Source organism: Myxine glutinosa, chromosome 8 (assembly GCF_964187855.1).
Source record: "Myxine glutinosa chromosome 8, kmMyxGlut1.1, whole genome shotgun sequence".
NCBI lineage: Eukaryota > Metazoa > Chordata > Myxini > Myxiniformes > Myxinidae > Myxine > Myxine glutinosa.
Window position 1 is genome coordinate 8,091,116 of NC_136268.1, and position 20,141 is coordinate 8,111,256.

The following is a 20,141-nucleotide window of genomic DNA, read 5'->3' on the forward strand; positions in this document are numbered from 1 at the left end:
CTTCAGCCTTCTATCAGCTCTTTCCCTTCAGCCTTCTGTGTGGTCTTTCCCTTCAGCCTTCTGTGTGGTCTTTCCCTTCAGCCTTCTGTGAGGTCTTTCCCTTCAGCCTTCTGTCCGGTTTTTCTCTTCAGCCTTCTGTCAGGTCGTTCCCTTCAGCCTTCTGTGAGGTCTTTCCCTTCAGCCTTCTGTCCGGTTTTTCCCTTCAGCCTTCTGTCAGGTCTTTCCCTTCAGCCTTCTGTGAGGTCTTTCCCTTCAGCCTTCTGTCAGGTCTTTCCCTTCAGCCTTCTGTGAGGTCTTTCCCTTCAGCCTTCTGTCAGGTCTTTCCCTTCAGCCTTCTGTCAGCTCTTTCCCTTCAGCCTTCTGTGTGGTCTTTCCCTTCAGCCTTTTGTGTGGTCTTTCCCTTCAGCCTTTTGTGTGGTCTTTCCCTTCAGCCTTCTGTCAGCTCTTTCCCTTCAGCCTTCTGTGTGGTCTTTCCCTTCAGCCTTCTGTGTGGTCTTTCCCTTCAGCCTTCTGTGAGGTCTTTCCCTTCAGCCTTCTGTGTGGTCTTTCCCTTCAGCCTTCTGTCCGGTTTTTCTCTTCAGCCTTCTGTCAGCTCTTTCCCTTCAGCCTTCTGTCAGCTCTTTCCCTTCAGCCTTCTGTGTGGTCTTTCCCTTCAGCCTTCTGTGTGGTCTTTCCCTTCATCCTTCTGTGTGGTCTTTCCCTTCAGCCTTCTGTCAGCTCGTTCCCTTCAGCCTTCTGTCAGCTCTTTCCCTTCAGCCTTCTGTGTGGTCTTTCCCTTCAGCCTTCTGTCAGCTCTTTCCCTTCAGCCTTCTGTCAGCTCTTTCCCTTCAGCCTTCTGTCCGGTATTTCCCTTCAGCCTTCTGTCCGGTATTTCCCGGTCCGTTATTTCGTTAATCGACCGTTTTCATTGAATAAATAATGAATGACATGACTTCATGGTGTTTTGGCAGCAAAATATGATAATAATAATAATAAATAAAAAACATGGAGAAAGGCCTTTTTCTTGATGGCCAAATACAATTTAAATGCAGTAACTATTTTATTGACATTATTTTCTCATAATTATTTATTTAATCCTCACTCGTTCCTCATGTTCAATATCTCTTTTTGTATCTGTATTTCCATCACATTTTGACCAAGCAGAGCACTCAATAAATAAATAAATCTTCTCAAGCTCTTGGTATTTGTTTTCATTCACAATTATTATCTTTTCTAATTCTCGACTCCCTTGGTATGAGGAGTGCGAATCTGACGTGGATCGTGTTTCTCAATTTCTGTTTTCACTTTCCTTCTTCCAATTCTTTCATATTTCTCCATTCCGTCACTACCTGTGTGTGTGTTTCTTCTACTCGATCTGTGCACCGCAAATCAGGTATCATCAGTGCGAATCTTTACTCGCAGACCTGTCTGTGTGGTTATTCAGATGAATTGGAAGAACGAAAAAAAAATCATTACCGGACATAATCTTCCTTTTGGGTGGAGAAAAAACAGTTCGATTAGAAAACGGACACGTTACGCTTCACACACAATGCAAACAGGTTCGGTATATCGTGCTGGATGGAAACAAAATGGCTTCCAATTGCAAGTTGTCACAACTCCAACAACAGGGACTCGCTTTTGGCCTCCCTCCCCCCCCTATTTACCGCACGCACGTACCACGTACGCACCACGTACGCACCATTCCTGTCCGAAACGCAATATAATCCAGACAGGTAACGAGTCAGGTCGGAACACGCACAGACGGACTATAAACTATTTAATAGATTAATTATATTACATAAATAAGTAATCAATACATAATTGACTAGCAGACAACCCGGTTCCACCGGAATATTTAGGGAGTTCGATAGGAATGTCTTTTGACAGAATAATTAATGGCGGCCGTCCGTGGAAATTCCACATAATGGAAAATGTGACTTCGAGCCCTCGATCTCTTCCTCTCTTCCCACATCGCAGCCCCAAGTCCTCAACCCCACTCCCAATTCCTCAACCTTTCCCTTCCAACCCAAAGACTTCAATCCCTCTGCTGCCCTCCAGACTCCAAGCCTCCATACCCACTCCCATCAACCCCCTCCCCTCACCACAACTCCTCAACCGAGGGTCCTCAACCCCCCTCCCATCCCGCCCCCCTTTTCCAAAGTCTTAACCTCCACCTTCCAATACTTTGCAATCTTTGCTCTGACCGGACCCCAACCACCCCCACCCCCCACCCCTATAACCTCCCCTTCCTTTAACCTTCCCCCCCCCCCCACCCCTCCCCTCTTCCTGTTACCCTCATAAAAGTGAAAGCACATTCTTACATCAGATTAGATAGACAGGCAGTGAGACAGGCAACACAAAATTGCATTACACAGACAATACACAAGGCAATTTTTACAAGAGACAGATAGATAGATATACAGATAGTTAAATAATCAGACAGACAGATTGGTGGATAGACAGACAAAGACAGACAGACAGACAAGACAGATAGTATAATGCTTCATCCAATCTATGAATTTTTTCTCTGTAACTGTTGGTCTGACGGACATACAATGTTCACCATCGGAGCGCTTCCCCCTGTAGAATATTGTAATGATAATTATGACGTCATAGGTCATGTGGTACAGGCGCCATCTTTGAAAAACCGAAAAACGTTGCACCTCCATATCTCCAAAACCGCTCCATGGAAACAATTGAAGCATGGCTCATTGTAAATAACTCCATATGGGGAATGGGTGTTGTTAATGATGACGTCATTGGTGCATTCATTATGACATCATAATTTGACAGGGAAAAGACTTAGTCTGATCAATTTGAAATGTATTGAGGTGATCTACACAACAATTATATTAGAGAATATTAATTTATGATGTCATCACACGTGGTCTGGCAGCCATATTGGATCAAATAAAAAAACCTTCAAAAACAGAAGAGTTGGCTCACACCAAGTTGACTGTGCAGTGTAAGTATTCCATGAATACCATCTAGTTTGTTCAGGTTACCGGGGATAACTTGCCCACTCTTTCACAACAGACCGTCGGCCCTATAACGGTTTCCAGATGGGACAGCTGGCTTAACATACGCCCGAGAATGCAAAACACTGCCTGCTTACGCACCAAGCCGACAGTTTTATAGTCGGGTCGGGAATCGAACCCGGACTTGACAGCCCAAAGGACATGATGGGTTGGTCAGTTATGATGAGGTGGAGTTGTTGTTTATCCAGGCAGACCATTTTTCAAAAAGACGTGTCCAACGCCAGGCAAACCAACGGTTTCCGACAAAGTACGGCTGGTGCTCCTGCCTCACACCTAGCTCGTCTTCACCTGTTGAAACCAAAGCTTTCAGAATCATTGGAATCTCCCGCGATGAAGCTAACTCCGAGGGCCTTTCACTCACTCACTGCAGGCAGGTTGGTGGTCTTTCCGTCTTCTACCGACTCCTCTCCGGCCTTGCCCCCCCCAGCCCTCTCTGGGCTCTGTCCCCCAAATATTCCGACAGGTCGCACAAGATCTGCCTGCAACCCTCTTATGGTCAAACTGCCAAAATCAAGACTCTCTGCTCACCTTCACTCCTTCATTCCTCTTTTCTCCCGCCTCTGGAACAAACTCCCTCACTCTCTTCAATCCCACTCCTCCCTCCAGGTCTTTAAAACGGCTGTTCACCCCCATCTCTTATCCTCCCCCATCCAAAACCTTGAACTTTTCTACCCCCGTTAATTCACCCCAGATCCACTTTTTTGAAACACCGACTTCTTTCCTGGAAGTCCTTGCAGTGTCCTTGTTTTTTATACCTCTCCCTCCCCCCTCCCCCCCCCCCTTCCCATGCCTCCTCCCCCAAGCCCTCTCCCTCCCACAGATCTCCCGATGTCCCTGCTCTCAAATGTTGTACTTGTGTGGTTCTTTCTCTCTCCCCATCTTGTCTTCCGCTCCTTTTATTGTATGTTTTGTGTGTCCGTTTGTTTCTTTGTGATTGATATTAGCTCTTACATGAGCCTCCATCTTGTATACAAAAAAAAAAAAGTAGGCCGACAAAGCATGCCAGAGACAATGTCTATACATTTTATAATTCCATTGTTTTAATCACAGGTGAACAATGAAGCTTTGTACACACAGTGTTTCAAATTGTTTTTCACTCGAACGTGGGATGTTCCAGTCAAAAACATCGCACGGATAATGGATGAGTAGGGGGAATCGGAATATTGTTTGACATCAAGCACAGGGAAATACTCCAAACAACAGCTTGCTCACCTTGATACCATGGAGACCAAGGACCTTGAGATCATCGGTACCTTCCACGATGAAGCTGAGTCTATGGGCCTATCACTTACCGATCGCAGACAGGTCAGTGGTCTCTCTGTCTTCTACCACCTCCTTTCTGGTCTTGCACCCTCTGCTCTTCCCATGCTTTCTCACCCCCCCCCCCCCCCCCCAAGCTATCTGCAGGGCCCACATGGTCCACCATCAACCTCCTTCTGGTGACACTACCTAAATTCAGGATCAGAACTCTTGTTTGTTCCTCTTTTCTCCCACCTGTCTCTTCAATCTCATTCTTCCCTCCAGAGCTTTGAGACACCTGTTCATCGCCATCCCAGGAGATCTGCCATCCACAACCACGGTCCATTCCACCACCATTAACCCTCCCAAAACCAACCCATTTCCGGGTTTCTTGCTAGGTCCTCCCCCCCCCCTCCCCCCACCTCCATTTGTTTTGTTCTCATTCTTATTCCATTTCTGCTTCTTCCCACGTTTTCCCTTCCACTTCTGTGATCGAGTTGCCAGGTGTATCGATCTTGTTTACTCCCTCTGTCCTTCTCCATGTCCTTTATTCCTCACCTCTCCCTCCATTTTGTCCCTCCTCTCTTTCTTGCGTTATCACAGAGGATATGTTTTCACCCCTGTCTGCCTGTCGATTTTCTGTGAACAGGTGTTTCTGTATATAGCACCATTTCTCAAAAGGTTGTGAGCGAATTCGGTGGAAACGTTTGGTATGAGACAAGGACGAAATGATTCGATTTTGGTGAAGATCAGGATCTGTGATCTGAGAATTTTTAAGTGATTCTTCACCACCGAGAGATTGGGCTAAAACCGAGATATATATATATATATATATAGCATGACATCTCAAACTTGGTGGACAGGTTGTGTGTGTAACAGGGATGAATTGATTCAATCCTGGTGAAGATTTGAATCTGGATCCACATATGATAATTACCCTGCGCTCGCAAAGCGAAAGGCAGGGTTAAGCATTCGGGTACGTACGTGCGTACGTGTCTGCATATTAAAAATTCATTTTCTCAGCAACCGTTGGTCCGATTGACATGAAATTTTCACCATAGGAGGGCCTCATCTTGTAGAATATTTTAGTGAATATTTTGACGTCACAGGTCACGTGGTATAGGCGCCATCTTCGAAAAACCAAAAACATTTGCACCTCTATATCTCAAAAACCCCTGCACATAAATAATTGAGACAGGTCTCATTGCAAAGAAATCTCCATGCGGAATAATATATATGAATGATGACGTAATAGGTGCCGCCGTTATGACGTCATAATTCGACAAGTAAAAAACGTTATCCGATCAGGATGAAATTTCTTGAGCATCTACTCGGGATAAATTGATGCAAAAATAAAATTATAATGACGTCGTAGGTCACGTGGTTCGGATGCCATATTGTTTTGAGTGAAAAGCCTGAAAAACCACTGAAATCCAATTTTCTCCTAAACGACTGAACAGATCGAGGCCAAACTTTGCAGGCAGAATCGCATACCCATGACGAACAAAAAAAGTCACCGAACATGACGTCATGCATCACATGGTTTCGGAGTTATGACGTTTTTAAGCATAAACTTTTAAAACCTAGCTCCTCCCTCATTTTTGATCCTTTCGAGGGGAAACTTCACATGTTTGTTCAGCATGTCAGTCTACTAAAATTACCTTTTGGATTTTGCAAAAGGTGACGTGGTTTGGCAGATATACATAATTAAACGAAAATATTAAAAAATCTATAACTCTTGAACCGTTTCATTGATCGACGTGAAACTTTATATTATAGTAGAGGTAATGTAGTGCAATAAGTGTGCAAATTTTTAAGATGATTGGATGTACGGTCTGGAATCTAGAAGTTGTTATTGCGTGAAGAAGAAGAGTCTTCAAGCTTGGGCATGGAATTAATTATCACACTGCAAATAACGAGCAGGCAAAGTACGGAGCGACCTCACGGGGTCATTTTGACCTCAAATAAAATTCTGATTTCAGATTTGTTGATCGCTGAGGTATATTAACACACGACCAAAACAGATCTGGCGAAATTCCGACGATAATATAACATTTGTGTCTGCATTTCAGTAAAGTAAAGTGTGTGCCGTGTCAGCATTTTAAAAATTGAAACGTGGCTCATTGTAAATAACTCCATATGGGGAATATATGTTAACGATGACGTCATTGGTGCCATAATTATGACGTCATAATTCGACAGTGACAACCCTTAATCTGATCAGTTTGAAATTTATTGAGCATGATCTATGCAACAATTATTTAGATAATATAAATTTATGATGTCATCGCTCACGTGGTCTGGCAGCCATATTGGATTAAAAAAATAGAAACGTTCAAAAACAGAAGAGTTGGCTCACACCAAGTTGACTGCGCAGGGTAAGTATTCTATGAATACCATCTAGTTTTTTAATGTAATGAGTGATTCTTCCCCGTTGAGTGATTGTGATTTGTGTCACGCACAATCACTGTGGATGAAATGCCTCCATATGATGAACTGTTGTTCATGTGCAGGAACTTCCCTGAAATTATATACTTCATTTTTAGCCCAATGTCTCAAAAAGTTACGACTTATGACAAAACTTGGTGGATGAGTTGGTTAGGTGACAAGAACAAGTCGATTCGACTTTGGTTCATGTCCGAATCCAGATCCGGCCTATCGGTGGATACAATACGTAAATTGTTCACCTGGCGGAGGAATGCCCTCTACCAAGTGCCGTTCTAGTTTTCATTGTCCCCCGTCACACAGCGTAGCGAAAGGGGGACTATGGCTTTCCCCTCCGTCCGCCTGTCCGTGCGTGCGTGCGGGCGTGCATGCGTAAGCGAAGGACCGCATTCAAATTTGGTGTGTGGGTGCAACCCACGTCAAAATCCAAGATGGCCGCCACCATATATATATATATATGTCTGAACTTTGTGAGTGAAATATCTTGAAAAATAAGCGAAGTACCAACTTCTAATCTGGTGTGTGGGTGTATCTCGGCATAAGGAAGAAGGCTGTTTAAAATTGGGTCGCCACGTCAAAATCCAAGATGGCCGCCGCCATGTATGTCTGAACATTGTGAGATGAATATCTTGAAAACTAAGCGAAGTACCAACTTCTAATTTGGTGTGTGGGTGTATCTCGGCATAAGGAAGAACGCTATTGTAAATTTGGTCGCCACGTCAAAATCCAAGATGGCCGCCACCATATATATATGTCTGAACTTTGTGAGTGAAATATCTTGAAAAATAAGCGAAGTACCAACTTCTAATCTGGTGTGTGGGTGTATCTCGGCATAAGGAAGCACGCCATTGAAAATTGGGTCGCCACGTCAAAATCCAAGATGGCCGCCGCCATGTATGTCTGAACCTTGTGAGCGAAATATCATATTGTAGCATGTTTTCTGCGTCTTCCACTTTGTCAACTCACATCGCTTCACCGACGGGAGACCTAGGCGTAACGCTTGTTCTGTTTTGTCCTGGTACATTCTGCATTCCAGATCTTTTATGAGCCTCGACTCTGAATACAAAAACAAAATAGTGAAAACGTTTATCCCTATAAACAGACCTGGACTTTTTAGGCCTATGTATGGTATTCGATCAATTATAAATTAGAGTTCTCCCTCAAACAGGTAGCAGTAATCACTACATTGTGGAGCTACTACTGATCACATCGCAACACCAAATAGGGGTTTCAATTATTCTCTGCTCACCTCCCTTCCTTTGTCCCCCTTTCAGGTGCACATATACGAGTCTCCTTGCATGCTCCGACCTCAATAGTGGGGCAACTTAGCATAACAATTGTGCATTTTGTGAGGAAAGCACCAAATTTGGTACACTAGTAGACTATCATATTATGAAAAGATCTGGATATTGGGCCATCTCAGATTCAGAGATTTGATTTTTGCAAGATTTCGATTCGATTGGGATCGAAGAGAACACCTTCTTCGTCTTCTGTACAGTGAAGTTGCCAGCCCTGAATTATCTGGCTACATCTTGGTGCTTCATTGGGAGTGCAACCGTGTCCCTCAGGTGAACAGGGACCCACCTGGCATAGTGTGTGTGGTCTAAGGCATGGAACCATGGGACCAGTTCCGTCAGGGCATCAAGGTACGTCGTGAATGAAGCCTGCCGCAGAGAACGCACGTAGACCAGTACCAACATCTCTAGTTCCAGCACAGTTGCCCAGTACTGAAAGTTGGGAATGTCTTCTCCTCTCTGGTGACACCAGTCTTCGAACTCAGGCAGGTCTTCTGCATCATCAGCATACGTCATACAGTGGCGTTCATACGTACGGTGTTGCAGGATGTGCAGTGCCGCTGCAGTGATTTGATGAGCTCTTCTTGTGCGGGTGACGTGGGCAGCTCGCAGGAAGGAGTCGGCCGTCCCTGGCGTTGCAATCTCAGCGTGCAAAATCTGCAAATCTTGCAAAAATCAAATCTCTGAATCTGAGATGGCCCAATATCCAGATCTTTTCATAATACGATAGTCTACTGGTGTGCCAAATTTGGTGCTTTCCTCACAAAATGCACAATTGTTATGCTATATGTAGCTTAGCTGCTGGACTACAAGTCCTTCAAGACCCAAGGTCGATGTCCATGCCATCTCCTGTCGTCTCCGACACAGACTCATGCATTACCTTTTCCGTTCCCACTTCCTTCCATCTGCGACTTTGTCTGCCTGCTCCCCCTCCATCACCACTGCTGTTCAGCTCTTCCATGAGCCTCAACCTGTGTAATAGAAAATCAACTAACAATGCACACATTGGGTCATTGCTTGTGTTAAGATGCTTTGCTGGTTTGTAGTAAATTTTGTAATTCTGTGAAGTATTTGATATCATCATCCCTCGATGACATCCTTCCTTACATTCACAATATCGATTAATTTTCCTCACAAAAAATCCAAACTTCTTCTTCTTCTTCTTCTTCTTCTTCTACTCCTATCGACATCCGTTCATCCTGTCATTATGGCAACTCAACTGACGGCATGCCACATGGCAATTTGCTTCCGAGGGTTGCTCACCATTTCCTGCCAGTGCTTGGCACCGAGGCCGGAGGCCCGTGCGCTGACCGAGCAGCGGCCCACGGCGGAGGCCTTGCCGGCCTGTTCGAAGCTCACCAGGACAAGTTCTAGAGCTACGCTGCCGAGGTAGTCCAGTGGAACCTCAAACATGATGACCTCGTTCCACACTGGACTCAGATTGCAATGCACGCGCTTGGTCTGCTTCTTCTTGAGGCGGGTACTCTGATGCCACAGCGTCAGTTTCACCGAAAGGTCTGTGTGAAGACGACAGTTGTGTATGAATAATCATTATTATTTGTAATCACAACTATAGTGGGGTAAGGTTTGGGGTATGTAAACATGGCAGCCTGATATGCCCATCATCCCCTTCATATCCTCCATTTCCCTTCCCTTCCGACATCTGATCATCATACTTTCTCTTCCTTTTATCATTTTTTATCATAATTATACAAGGATGTATAATTATGTAAAGATGAACTCATTCGATTTTAGCATCAATGGTTAGAGCTCATGTCAGTTGGTACGTATAAGTATATATTTCCCAATAAAATGTGATACTGGAGAACATCTGAGGGGATTTAAATTAAACTTGGTAAACATCTTACTATAATTCACCAAATGTCTGTCCGTCCGTTCGAAGGTACCGCAAAAACGGCTCAACCAATCGCAACGATATTTTGGGTGGGTATTCCTGGGACCCCTGGGAGTAAAATAGGCTATATTGTTTTTCCAAGTTTTCCAATTTTCCAATTTTCCAGTTTTTCCAAACACGATGGAGTAATATTTACCGATATGAACAGCGATATGGCTTTTGTTGAAATTCTACAAATACTGTTTATTCTACGTACCAGGAGAGAGGAGATCGACTCCTGACGAACTCTTCCAAAAAAAACGTGCGGCTCCGAAGTAACACGGCAGCGTGTGCAAAGCAACTGAGAAACAGGTGTACCGGCCGCTTCCGTGTTACAGATTCGGCGCGCACTCTTCACACATAAACGTGCGACTGAGACAGACGTGGGGTGGCCGCTTCCGTTTTGCAGAATTCAATCTTTTTTCAAAATGGGCGCCATGTACTGTTTAGATTTTGATGATTTGCATGCGATATGATTCTACGGATGTTTATATGAATCGTTTAAAATAAAAAAAGCCTTCAATTTCTGATATTTTGCCTTTTCATTTGGGCTTCCCAATTGAAGCCTCGCCCATAGGGCAGGTACCGTTGCCCATAGGGCAGTTTGTATAATGATGTGATAATATGGATGAAGGCATATTGAGCGATGTCCTATATATTTCCCTAAGACTTAACTTAGTCTTAACTTAACTAAGTTAAGAACTTAGTTTTAGTTCTGAGGCCAGCATCTAAATCTCCGTCTCTCACCACAAATATCTTTTGATTCGCTAACATTTCTCCAGACCCTGTTTTATTTACCAGGGGCCAGGTATATGTGGCAATGGCAATAGCCCAGGAGCTCTTCCAAGCTATATATTTGGATACAACATATCTTTGACTGCAGGTGTGACAGCCAGCTTAACTTCCCCTCCAAAAGAACTTGTGCTCGAAGATGCCGGGCCCCAATTTTTGGGATTAGACCCCTTGATGGATGAAGCCCAGAACCAAGTAGCTCAGAGATATGGACAATCCCGCACACCATCCTTCCCCTCCCCACAGATCTATCATCAGAGATATAGCTGGGCGAGGGTCTGGGGGATAAACTGGTATCCTCAAGAAGCACTTAACGCATTCTGTGTTCATTTGTTTATCTTACTTGTTGGTATAACAGTCTCCCTCTGCCCAGTGGGTGAGCTTACCAACACAATTTAGACACCCCCTTCCCGCCTTTTTTAAACTGCCTACATCCCCGATCGATCATACACCCTCCCACATGCACCATAAATGCTGAAATGGCCGAACATGACATCCGACGATGCAAGAAGCATGTTTTTGCATGACATTTACCCGCACAGTCCTTCAACATCTTTGAGCAGAGGTTTCTGGCCTTCATTATGACAACTACCAGGCGATTGGCAGTGGGTAAATAGCCGATGGCGAATAACAGCTCCCCCATGTCCACGTTTCCACCCTGGAGAGACGCAAAGCCGCCAACAAATCATGATCAAATGCAAATCATTCGTAACCTACACCACCACACACATTTTGCACAACCAACACCACTTAAAAATCATAACTCTGAATAGACTAACAAAACACGCATCAAATGTGCTAGGCCATATGGTCTGCAAGACCATTACCACATTATTTGTCATGCAACTTACATTTAACATCCGAACAAGAATACATCAAAGGTAGGATGTTCTAATCACAATTTTAGAAAAGAAAAAAAAAAACTTCCGAGAACACTTGCCCCACGCAGTGTTGAAGTACACAATTCAATTGAAATAAAACAACAAGAAAAAGACATAAAATGTTATAGCCCCCACTGTGGTTTTAGTAATTTTGCTGTGCGGAGTTAAAGGACGTCAGTCGACCATCTTTGGTCGGATTACAAAACAAAATCTTCCGCATATGTATACACTCATGTATCGTCTTTGTGCCAAGTTTGAAGAAAATCGGTCCATGCACGTCGAGAAACGGTTGGGGACACGTTTAAGTAATAAAATGACCGTCAATCCGCCATGTTGGAACTGATCTCGAATAGAAATGACGCTCATATGTAATCAATCATTCATTAGGTGTGCCGAGATTGAACAAGATCGGTGAATGCATGTCCGAGAAAAGGTCGAGGACGTGTTCAATATCGGGTTTTTTTTACAACTAAAATGGCTGCCAGTCTATGAGTCGGCCATCTTTAATCAGATCGCAAAATAAAATGATGCGGATGTGTATACCATCATGTATTGTGCTTGCGCCAAGTTTGAACAAAATCGGTCCATGCATGTCCGAGAAATTGTTGGAGACACGTTTAAGTAACAAAATGGCCGCCAGTCGGCCATCTTGGATCTGATCTCGAAAAGCATGACGTGCATATGTAAGCCATCATTTCTTATCTGTGTGCAAAGGTTGAACAACATAAGCAAATGCATGTCTGAGAAATGTCGAGGCCGTCTTTAACATCGGGGTTTTTTTACAACTAACATGGCCGCCAGTCGGCCATCTTTGACCACAGGGAAACAAAATGATGTGCATATGTATACTGTCATGCATTGTGTTTGTGCCAATTATGAACAAAATCAGTCCATACATCTCCGAGATATGGTTGTGGACGCAAGGAAGGACGAAATCAAATCCATAAGCCCCCGTTTTGGGCTTGGCTAATATAATGATTTCAAATGTTGCATAAAAAAATTCCGGAAGTTGACTGTCCTTGTGCAGTGTCATATACACCACCCTATTTAACATGTCCAATTACTACAAAAATGGTGTTTTTTTGGAAGCGATAAGAACGTGATTTGTGTTCTGCAGTGTTCAAATATATAATTCAATTTAAATAAAAGAAAAAATTTAAAGGTCAGATTAAAAAATATTCTGGACGTTTACCACCATTGATGCAGCACCTTTTACACCACCTTAATGAACACGTTACGTTAGTTATTCGTGCCGGATGTTTGTGTCTGTCATGACATCCTTAAAAAACAGTACATTTCCTGTTTGGAATGATTTTCAATTCTGTTTAACAGACAGACAGAGTAAAATATTACCTCACCCCTCTCTGTGCATGTACACTCGGGGCAAATTCAGAGCCACAGTACGGTAAAACTACAGGTTTGTGTTTTATGTATCTTCCTATTCGTGTTCAAAACATAACATCCAAGTGAAATCAAGTTGTTTCTCGATCATAAACTGACGTTTACATACAGAAGGATGGGACAGGGAGAAAGGAGTGACCCAATTGCTTAACCCTGCTTTTCGCTTCATGTGTGTGTGGAGTAACAATCAAGACAAACCTTCTCTGGGGCTGTGAGCTGCCACCAGGTTGAGTGCCCTGTAAGGTTGACGTCTGCAAGACGAAAGCGAACGTCTCCAATGAAGTTACAACGTGAGAATTTGTCACAATCAAAGAGCGACAAGATGAGTGACCCTTCAGCTATCTCTGTCGTAGTGAGGTTGAAAGAAAACGATTCGTTCCAGGTGGGAGACAGGGTGTGCGTCTTGATGCTGGTCTCCGCCTTGCGGCACAGCGCCCGTGTGTGCAAGCTCATCACCACAAAGGGGTCACAGAATCCCAGCTTGTCTGCCTTTGATAGGCCAGAAGCTTGGGAAGTGGTGTCAGGAAGGGGATTCTCATTGGGATTGCATGCATTTCATGCCTTATTGTTTTTATCTTGTGCCAAAATAACTTCACATATACAATGTCCACCATAAGTATTGGAACAGTGAAGTCAAATTTGTTATTATTGCTATGCACTCAAGAAATTTGGATTTGAGCTCAAAAGATGAATTATGAGGCAAGAGTACAGAAGGTCAGCTCTTATTTCTTGCTATTTCTATGTAAATATGTTTTACCATTGTAGAACAATAGCACTTTATATGTTCAGTTCCCCCATTTTAGGTAAGTACAAGTATTGGAACAAATGAGTGACAGGTGTTTTTTGTTGCATTGATCATTCACACATAAAAGAGATGTGAATGTGTAGTCTTTGTTTTAGCCTTGGGAGTCTGCAGGCATAAACCAACATGAAGGCCAGAGAACTGTCTATGACAGAAAAGCAAGCTATTTGGAAGCTGAAAGAAGAGAAGAATTAAATTAGAACCATAGCACAAAAAATTAGCACAGCAAATACAACAAGAAAGCGCAATCAGATTGCAGACCCTCGCCAGGATGCGTTTTTAGTGGTTTTAAGGCTTTCGTGTTAAAACAAATATGGCGCGGCTGTACCACGTGACCGATTACATCATTTTTCCCCCTCCCCCATCAATTTATCCCTAGATGATGCTTAAGAGTTGTCATCTTGATCGGATGACATTTTGTACTTGTCGAATTATGACGTCATAGTGGAGGCACCTATGACATCATTAATATACGTTATTCCCCATGGAGAGTCCTTTACAATGAGCCATGTCTCAATTTTTCTATGCACCGCTTTTGGAGATATAAAGGTGCAAAGTTTTTCGGTTTTTCCAAGATGGCACCCATATCACGTGACCCATGACGTCATAGTTATCGTTAAAAATTCTACAGTGCACCTATGGTGAAAAATTCCTATCAATGGGACCAACGGTTGCAGAGAAAAATCATACATATTCTGTATGGACAAACATTCAAACGGACTCATACGCAATACCCTCTCCTCTGGCGAAGGAAACGAGAATGGTACGCGGTAGATAGCATACCTCCGCTAGGCTGAACAGTTTACGTTTTGTATCCCACTGATGGGTCGGATCTGGATTCAGACCTGAACCAAAAGCTATTTGGGTTGTTCTTATCACCTGACCAACTCATCCAACTAGTTTTGTCATAAGTCATCCACAACATTTTGAAATATCATGCCCTATTACTCAATGGTGAAAAATAACTTCTTTTTTTTTAATTCTCGTATCCGGATCCGGATCTTAACCAAAATCGAAACAATTCATCCTTGCCACACACCCAACCGGTCCACGATGTTTTGGCCAAATCCATCCATACCTTTTTGAGATACCATGATACATATCATTTTTAGCCCGATCACTCAGTCATGAAAAATCACTTTAAAAATTCTCTGATCCGGATCCGGATTCGAATCTTCACCAAAATTCAACCAATTCTTGTCACACAACCAACCTGTCCACCAAGTTTCGTCCAAATCCGTCCTCAACTTTTTGAGATATCCTGTTCACAGACAGACAGGCAAAAACATTACCTCCATATACCTTCGATGGCAGAGGTAACAATTTGGAATATCTTGAAAAAGAAACAAGAAGACGTCATGCAGAATACGATTCTTGCAAAATCCACCCCTCCCCTAAAAAAAAGTTGCCATGGATACATCAACTTGTCATACAGTTTGACCTCGACTTGTCATTTGACCTTTCGACCTTAAAAATAGTTGGTTTCCCAATTTAATGAGGTACAATACAATGGCTGTTTAATTGTCAAGTCAGTCTGATGAAAATTTATGATTTTTAGCTGTGACGAGCAGCTCTATGAGAGGACCGCGTTGTTGTTGTTGTTTTTGGGGTGCCTTTTTGAAAGCACATGCGCATCCACTCGGTCGTGCGTTGGTTGGTATGAGGTAATTTAATGACTGGTTGAGTTTGGTAACGCATATTGCAATGGATATCCTCATGATTCTACACGTCGCAGCTGGTGACCACACTGTGGTCATTTTTCTCTTGTTCAGATTAAAATTGATGATTTTGGAAGTTTGACCTTGAGTTGACCTTTGGCCTCAAAAATAGTTGGTTTCCCAATTCAGTGACTCAATATGCAAATGCTGTTCAATTTTCAAGTCAATCGGATGAAAAATGGTAATTTTAGAAATCTGACCTCAAGATGACCTTTGACCTCAAAATCGATAGGCTTCCTCCTTTTCACCAACTCTACAATCTGGTGAAGTTTTGTGAAGATTGGTTTAAAATTGTGACCTGTAGGCGATTGACAAACAAACAGACAGACAGAATAACAAACTCAACTGACCAATATACTTGAAAAATCTGATTTTGCAAGTAACAAACCACTCGCGTACTTATAATAATAATAATGCATTTATTTTATATAGCGCTTTTCAGGAAGACCAAAGACGCTTTGACACAGTGCAAAACATAATGCATAGCAAAACATAAAAACAATTGCAAAAGACAAGAATCAATAGGGAAATATTCAAAGCACAAAGGAGGGAGAAGGAGAGGAGATAGTCAGGGGTTAAATGCTGTGGGTTAAATGTTGAATGCAGTGTTGAACAGGTGAGTCTTGAGTGATGTTTTGAATGTGGTGAGTGAGGAGGAGTCCCTGATGGTGTGAGGTAGTGAGTTCCAGAGGGTGGGAGCAGCGATGGAGAAGGCCCTGTCCCCCCAGGATCTGAATTTGGTCCGGATGAGGGGGGGTCAGGAGGTTGGTACCAGCAGAGCGGAGGTTACGGTTGGGAGCGTGTCTGGAGAGGAGGTCAGCCAGGTAGGATGGGGCCAGGTTATGGAGGGCTTTGTAGGTCAAGAGGAGGATTTTGTACTGGATTCTCTGGGAGATGGGGAGCCAGTGAAGCTTGTAAAGGACGGGGGTGATGTGGTCACGGGTCCGGGAATGGGTGAGTAGACGGGCAGCGGAGTTCTGAATGTATTGGAGTTTATTGGTGATTGTTGAGGGTGAACCATAGAGGAGGCTATTGCAGTAGTCCAGACGGGAGGTGATGAAGGCGTGGATGAGGGTTTCTGCAGCCATGGAGGAGAGGGATGGACGGAGACGGGCGATGTTTTTCAGGTGAAAGAAGGCTGTCTTTGTGATCTGTTTAGCGTATTTGTCGAAGGAGAGGGTTTGGTCAAAGATGATGCCAAGATTCCGGATGTGAGGGGAGGTGGACACTGGGATACCGTCGATGTTGAGGGCAAAGTTATGGGTGGATTTTATGAGCGTTTTTGGGCCAATGATGATTATTTCAGATTTATCACAGTTAAGTTTGAGGAAGTTGATTTGAAGCCAGGATTTTATTTCAGTGATGCAGTTTGTCAGGATAGAGTGGGTGGCGGTGGTGATGGACTTGGTGGAGATGAAAAGCTGGATGTCATCAGCGAAGCAGTGGAATTTGAGACCATGACGGCGGATTAAGTGACAGAGGGGGGACAGGTAAAGGATGAAGAGGAGGGGGCCAAGAACTGAACCTTGGGGGACACCTTGGGGGAGGGGAGCAGTGGGGGATTTGCAGTTATTGATGGAGATGAACTGGCGTCTGTCAGAGAGGTATGATTTAATCCAAGAGAGGGCAGTGCCGGTAACGTTAAAGGTGGTTTCAAGTCGGGTGAGGAGGATGGTGTGACTGATGGTGTCAAAGGCGGCACTGAGGTCGAGGAGGATGAGAATGTTGAGGTTGCCAGCGTCAGAGGAGAGAAGGTCGTTGGTGATTTTGAGGAGAGCAGTTTCAGTACTGTGGTTGGAGCGGAATCCGGATTGGAATGTTTCATACAGGTTATTGGCAGAGAGGTGATGTTTGAGTTGAGTGGCTACAGCGCGTTCCAAAACTTTCGACAGAAAGGGTAGGTTGGAGATGGGTCTGAAGTTGTTTAGGGTGTCAGGGTTTAGTCCAGGTTTTTTCAGAATGGGGGTAACAGCAGCAATTTTGAGGGATGGTGGGACGATGCCTGTAGACAGGGAGGAGTTTATTGTTGCAATGATAAGTGGAGAGAGAGCAGGAAGGGAGGCCTTGACAAAGCTGGAGGGGATGGGGTCAAGAGTGCAGGTGGCAGTTTTCATTCCTATGAGGAGTTCAGAGAGGTCAGTAGGGGAGACTGGGGAGAATTGAGACAGGGGGTGGCAGGATAAGGGGGGGCAGGTGGTTTGAGGGGGAGCGGGTGCGGCAGTGGTCAGGCTGTTGTAGATGTTTTCAATTTTGCGTTGGAAGAATGAAAGGAAGGAGATGCAGTTGTCTACTGTGAATGACTGGGTGGTGGTGTTCAGGGGGCTGAGGAGTTTGTTTATTGTAGAGAAGAGTGCTTTTGGGTTTCCGGAGCCAGAGTGGATAATTTGAGAGTAGTAGGCGGAGTGGGCGCGGGAGAGGGCATCTTTGTAGTGTTGTAGGTGGTCCTTGTAGGCTTGGGAGTGAACTGAGAGACCTGGCCAGGTCAATCAATCAATAGACAATGGCCAGATCAGCCAAGGAAAACAACTCCAGTTGATAACAGAAAAATCACCAGAGCTGTGATGAAAATCCCTGAAACAACTGTCGGCAACATCACCAACAACTTCCAGGGTGTAGTGGTGAAAGTATCACAATCTACGGTTCACAGAAGACTTTGACAGCAGAATTACAAAGGCTACACCGTAAAATGGAAATCTCTCATCAGCACCAAATATAGAAAGGCAGATTATAATTTGCCAAGAAGAGCAGAGGTGAGACAGTAGAGTTCTGGAACAAGTTTTATGGACAGATGAGACCAAGATAAACCTTTACCAAAGTAATGGAAAAGTGAAAGTGTGGAGCAAGGAAGGAACTGCATATGATCAAAAGCAAACTACCTCATCTGTGAAGCATTGTGGAGGTAGTGTGATGGCTTGGGCTTGCATGGCTGCCTCTGGAACTGGCTCACTCATCTTTATTGATGATGTAACTAATGATGGCAGAAGCAGAATGAGTTTGGAAGTGTACAGAAACATTTTGTCTGCCTATGTACAAGAAAATGCCTCCAAACTCGTTGGGCAGCGCTTCTCCATGAAGCAAGGCAATGACACAAAACACACTGTCAACGCAACCAAGTTCATCAGGGGAAAAAGTGGAAGGTTTTCGGCCAAGTCAATCTCTTAATTTAAATCCAATGCAGCATGAATTTCACTTTCTGAAGGAGAGTAAAGTCAGAAACCACCAAACAAACAACAACTGAAAATAGCTTCAGTAAAGTCTTGGCAAAGCATCTCAAAGGAAGATACCAAGAGTTTTGTGATGTTGATGGGTCACAGGCTCGATGTAGTTATTGAATGCAAGGAATATGTAACCAAATACTAACTATTATACGACTTTAATTTAATCTTCTAATAATTATGCTTACCTAAAATGGGAGGACTGAACATAAAAAGTGTTATTGTTCTACAATGGTGAAACATATACACATAGAAATACCAAGAAATAATATGTGACCTTCTGTACTTTTGCCTCGTATTCCTCTTTTGATCTAAAATCCAAATTTATTGAGTACCAGCCGTAAGCACCCGGCGTTGCCCGGGTTCTTTTTGAATGAATTTACTACTATAATTCAGCTTTTAATTGCGAAATTGGCCCAGCCCGGACGAAGCGGCCTCCACCGGCCTCGCCACCGAGCCTATAACCTTCCCAGGGCCCGTCCCGACATTTTTAGTTTTTTGAATGAATTTACTACTATAATTCAGCTTTTACTCACGGCCATAGAAGATTGACTACAATAATTCAGCTCAGCTTTCAATTGCGAAATGGGCCCAGCTCGGCCAAGGTGGCCTCAACCAGCCTCGCCACCTAGCCTATAACCTTCCCGGGGCCCGTCCCGACATTTTTTGTTTTAGAGGTTTCCTCCTATCTTTCACCGTTCAGGAGATTAGCGCGTGCAGACAAACAAACAAACAAAACCTTTCTTTTATATATATATAGAAGATAGATATACAATATCAATAATAACAAATTTTACTTCACTGTTCTAATACTTATGCCTAGGTCACACATAGGCGGATATTTTGGCGACTACTGGCGACTGCCGGCGATCAAGATTTTTCGGCGACTACTGGCGATTTCGGGCGGTCAAATATGGTCAGGCGGCAGTATGGCGACTGCAGGCGGCCACATTGCGACTGCATTGCGACGACGCCCCGAGTGGGATGGCGACTGTTGAAGATCGACGACGACTGCATTGCGGATGCACGGCGGCAGCGTGGCGACAGTCTGGCGGCTAGATTACGACCGATGGCGGATCGCGGCGACTGCATTGGGGCCGGGTGGCGGTTTACTCCGGCATCCGCAAGTCTGCAATAAGACCGCCGGCGATTGGAGACGATTCACACAACTTTTTAAATCTTTATTTCTCTATTTTACATTTCACTTTATTCATTTCAATGATGTGTGACATGAAGCATAAAGATGTTTGATGCACAATAAGAAAGTTAATAAAGATGTATCATTGTAATGTAATAATCAAACTTTTCTGCAGGGAGAGAGAATGGAAATAAAGTCCAACAAATTATTTCCACTGGTCCCAAGTCCCATAAATAAAGTTTCCAAAAGTCCCAAGTCCAAACAATAAAGCCATATCCTTGTCGGCACCACAGGACCTCACTCC

At 43.8% G+C, this 20,141-nt stretch overlaps 1 protein-coding gene across 1 annotated transcript in view; it reads right to left on the reverse strand.

The window, feature by feature from the left end:
• Positions 1 to 8,704: 8,704 nt before the first annotated feature.
• Positions 8,705 to 20,141, reverse strand: part of SYT13 (synaptotagmin 13) — a 51,028-nt gene continuing 39,591 nt past the window's right edge. Inside the window, exons 5-7 of the mRNA XM_078782910.1 lie at positions 13,163 to 13,470; positions 11,217 to 11,340; positions 8,705 to 9,513 (exon numbers count right to left, since the gene is read on the reverse strand). Coding sequence (XP_078639036.1) covers positions 9,212 to 9,513; positions 11,217 to 11,340; positions 13,163 to 13,470 — 734 coding nt within the window. The 3' untranslated portion in view covers positions 8,705 to 9,211. The remainder of the gene's footprint in view (positions 9,514 to 11,216; positions 11,341 to 13,162; positions 13,471 to 20,141) is intronic.